Consider the following 4495-nt stretch of genomic DNA (forward strand, 5'->3'; position numbering starts at 1 on the left):
TAAATGGCAGTGATGAAGGTATCTAGTTCAACTAAATCAGATCAGGGAATTTGGGGGCATATCATCTGCTGATGGCTGCCCCCATAACTCGCAAATTAAAAAATATATATATAATCACTTTTTCTTGACAAAGCATTTAGCACGGGTTTCTATAAACAGAAGGGTTGTGATTATTCACATAATTCACGTTGTGACTTTGGAACGTAATTGATGTGACTATGGTTGTATCTTTGCTTATATTTATAAACTAATTAATTAAAAATACAGCAACAATGGGTATAAATGTCCGAATTAATGTTTCTACAACAGAGTCAACTAGACCTTTTCTCTTCCAACTCTGCTATCTGATGTTTTTCAATGGCCAGAGGAGGGGTCACTCTCAATTGAGGCTGTCCATGATATGATCTGTTAGGGGGTTTGAGACATATATGCAGACCAAAGTTGTCATTCCAGGGAGTTCTGAGGCAGCTTTTGCAAATTACTCGGAATCAATTGGAGAGAATTTACACTCGCTTTTTCCAGCTCCTTTAACTAGGTTGGCCTCAACAAAGAATCCTCTTGATCAGCCATCTCCATCCCCTTTTTTTTTTTCAGTTAGTTACTTGGGTTTGTGAGGTTTTGGGGGTCTCTCCTATTGCATTTGACCTTACTCCTTCCTTTTTGGTGAAAAGGATGGCTAGTAACTACATGGTTTTTCCTCCTACTTTTGATATTGCTGTTCATGCTGGGAGATTTGCTGCTCAGTTACAAGATGGGATTGCTATGCCTTGTCTTCCAAGTTTATCCAAACAGCATGCTTTGGTGTTCACCACTAGGAGGAGGTATATTTTGGACCTGTGAGGTTCTAGATTGGAACCTGTGATTACTTTGAACAGATCAAAGTTTTCTCAGAATTGTTTTACTGTCACTACTGTCCTGAGGTATTTATTTTTGATCCAACTTTTGTTGGAAGACATTCAACATTCCCCTCAGCAATTTGAGTAGGGGACTTTGCTGACATCTACTTCAGTCAGATTGTCTTCTTCAGTTTTTCCTCTGATTTCTTGGCTGTTTTGTTGTTGGGATTTACTGAGTACCATCTTCTGCCCTCAGGGAGTTATGGAAAGCTCCTTTTCTCCATCCCATGTGGTTTGCTGGAGTTCCAGAGACGTTGGAATCTCGAATTGATTCAGCTCATTTACATTCTTCTTTATCATTGTTAGCTTATCACCTTTCTGGTGCAAATTTAAGAGTGTTGGCTCGTAGTGTTTCCTAACCTCCTCCTTCGATTCCCAAGTCTATTGGTTCCCATAATAGAGTCCTTCCGTATTCTCGAGGATCTTCGATTGAGACAGACAGTCGACAACAGTGTCGGTAACTATCCTGTGGGCAGGGGAGCAGTAGGAGCACGCTTACATCACTGTCTGGACATCTGGAGCTTTTTCACCAGGGATCCATGTGTACTTCATGTTCTAGATTCAGGGTTTGTCATTCAATTTACATCACCTTCACCATTATCTGCTCAACCTGTTGACTTTTCACCTCCAACAGATCCATTACGAGTGTAGCTTCGTTCCCAGGCCATAAGAGAATTGTTAATCAAAAAGGCAGTAGAGAGGGTCTATCCAGTTCATCCAGGATTTTATTCCCATTTATTTGTTGTTCCCAAGAAGACAAGAGATTGGTGTCCAATCATTGATTTGTTTCGACTCAACCAATTTTTAGATCCTCCTCACTTTACTATGGACTCTTTTCTCAACCTACAATGGCACTTTGCCCTAGGGTTCTGGATGATCAAGGTCGATGTTATCGACACTTATCTCCATATTCCCATAGCAGAATCTTCCCAGAGATTTCTCAGATTTGTGCACAAGGGTCAGGTCCTACAGTTCAGGGCTTTATTTTTTGGTCTTGTATCAGCACCTTATGTCTTCTGCAGAGTTGTACAAGCTTTTTCTCATCATCTCCATTCTCCACATCATTATACGGATCACTGGCTCCTTCCTGCAACATCCTGTCGATTAGCAGATCAACACTCTCAGATTCTCCTTTCAGAAGCCACAAAAGCAGGCTTTCTTATCAGACTGGAAAAATCTATTCTGTTACCAACGCAATATCTCGTCCATCTGGATGTGGTTTTTCAATACTCACTTAAATCAAGCTCATCCAACCCCTATCAGGTTACAAGCCATGGAAAGAGCCATCAAGCTTTTACTTCTGTCTCCTTCTCCTACTGAATGGATGGTTCTCTCTCTCTCTTTTGGGGATGTAGGCATCCCTTGAGCCTCTCACTCCTTTGGGATTAGCACATATGAGGTCTCTTCACTGGACACCAATGGATCATGCATTCCAACCCTTTTGATCATCCTGTCTCATTACTCAGGAGCAACATTGTTGATTGCAAATGGTGGTTGGATCGGAACAATACTACTATTGGCGTACCCATTCCGCCACCTCATCCCAAGATCCATCTGTTTACAGATGCATCTCTTCGGGTATGGAAAGCTTTACTTCAAGATCAGGAGTTCCAGGGTATTTGGACAGAAGACGAGTCTACCCTTCATATCAGTATTCTCAAACTCCTTGCAGTACTCCGGGCAATGGTTCAAGGTCTGTCTCTCTTGAGGGAGAAAAGTTGTCATGATACATTCTGACAATTCCCCGGTGGTTTCTCAGATTTCTTGTCAAGGAGGCACACATTCTCAAGACCTTTGTTTTTGTACCTTGAATCTTCTCTACTGGGCTTATGCTCATCATATCAGTCTTTTAGCATGTTATGTTCCAGGAGTGATGAATTTAATTGACCCAACTGGATTCTTCCAACGGAATTGATGCTACATCACAAGTTTTTCAGTGGATTTGCTCTTCAGTTTGAGTCTCCAATGATTGATGCCTTTGCAACTTATTGGAATTCTCAACTGTAGTTGTTTTGATCTCCTATACCTCATCCTCAGTCATTTGCAGTAGATGCATCCAGTCAGGACTGGACAGGTTTGCATCTATATGCCTTTCCCCCAATTCAGTTATTGTACCAGGTTCTGACTATGGTTCATTCCACTCCCTGTCAACTTCTCTTAGCTGTACCATATGGCCACCTCAAACGTGGTGTCTGCTACTTCGATATCTGTAGGAATGTCCACCTTTATCTCTTCCACATTGGCAGTCTGCTGAGGCAACCTTGATCAGACATTCTCCATCCAGATGTTTCAGAAACTCAATCTTCCTACTTGGAAGTTATGCAATCCTTTGTCCGACATAAGGGTTTTACTTCTAAGGTTTCTCTGTATTTATCTAAATCTCTCCATAGGGCATCCACTGACATTTATACCTGGAAAGGGAATACTTATTATCACTGGTGTATTAAAAGGAATTTAAACCATCTTCATCCTAAAGTATCTACCGTATCCTGTTTTCTGACTTGGGTATTTGAGAGGGGTCTTTCTTTGTCTACAATAACTTTGTATAAGGCATCCTTATCAACTATTTTTCGGTATTCTTAATATCTGAAGGTTTTTTGAATCCTCAGTACTATCAGGTCTACTCATATCTTTTCATATTCTTCAACCCAAACGACCTTTTCAATTACCAAATTGGGATTTTACAGTTGTTTTACATACATTGTCTCATCCTCCCTTTGAGCCTTTAGCATCATGTTCTTTGTTTCACCTTTCTCTTAAGTTGTATTTTTTGTTGTTGTTGGCTTGTGGACGTTGTTGGTCAGAGTTGTTTGCAATCCATGTGCATCGGACTCTTTATCATTCCACATTTGTCCTGCTTTACCCCAACAGGTCTTTACTTCCAAATACTGGCAGCTAGGGAAGGGGAAAGATCCTTCTCACCAATTCATTTGCCAGCCATTTCTCATCTTTATAACTACCAAGATCCTGATTGTTTGTTATGTCCTATTACGACCCTCGAGTGTTATGTGCCTTATACTAACTCATTTCGAGGTAGTAGAAATTGGTTGTTCATTCATTGGAATCCTTCTATTTCGCATGACTTATTTTCCATTACCTTAACATGGTGGCTTCATAAATTGATTTACATTGACTATAATGGATTATTGTTACAGGAAAAGAATCTTTTGCTGTTACTTCTCACCAGATTCGTCATATCTCTATGTCATTAGCCACCTGAGTGAATTGCCCTCTGGAAGACATTGTGTGAGTTGGTATGGGAACTACTCCTAATACTTGCCTATCTCATTACTTACATGATCTGGCAGTTTACTCTTCTGAAGGTTTTCGACTACCCATGATTGCTATTTTGACCACATCTGTTAGATTTTAACCAGGGGTGAGTACTTTCTCAGTCGTTTTTTTTTTCAGGGACCTTTTTATTTTTCACTGGATCCCACTCTGTGGCGAGTGTTGTCCAGGCAGGTATGCTTTCTCTTTTCAATTCCACACTAGCAACCACTTTCACTATAATTACTACAGGTTGCAACAGACTCTGTCAAAATGAGGTGTTCCATAAGACCATCTAGGCAATTACCAGATGGTATTACCTTTTTATC

The 4495-nt window shown here is 40.5% G+C and overlaps 1 protein-coding gene across 1 annotated transcript in view; it reads left to right on the forward strand.

Annotated features, from left to right (window-relative positions):
• The window catches only part of LOC106468252 (THO complex subunit 3-like), a 46002-nt gene that overhangs the window by 14165 nt on the left and 27342 nt on the right, over nucleotides 1-4495 (forward strand). The window contains exons 4-5 of the mRNA XM_022396579.1: nucleotides 672-821; nucleotides 2363-2589. Coding sequence (XP_022252287.1) covers nucleotides 672-821; nucleotides 2363-2589 — 377 coding nt within the window. The remainder of the gene's footprint in view (nucleotides 1-671; nucleotides 822-2362; nucleotides 2590-4495) is intronic.

The sequence above is a fragment of the Limulus polyphemus genome, unplaced genomic scaffold, assembly GCF_000517525.1.
Source record: "Limulus polyphemus unplaced genomic scaffold, Limulus_polyphemus-2.1.2 Scaffold2935, whole genome shotgun sequence".
NCBI classification, from domain to species: domain Eukaryota; kingdom Metazoa; phylum Arthropoda; class Merostomata; order Xiphosura; family Limulidae; genus Limulus; species Limulus polyphemus.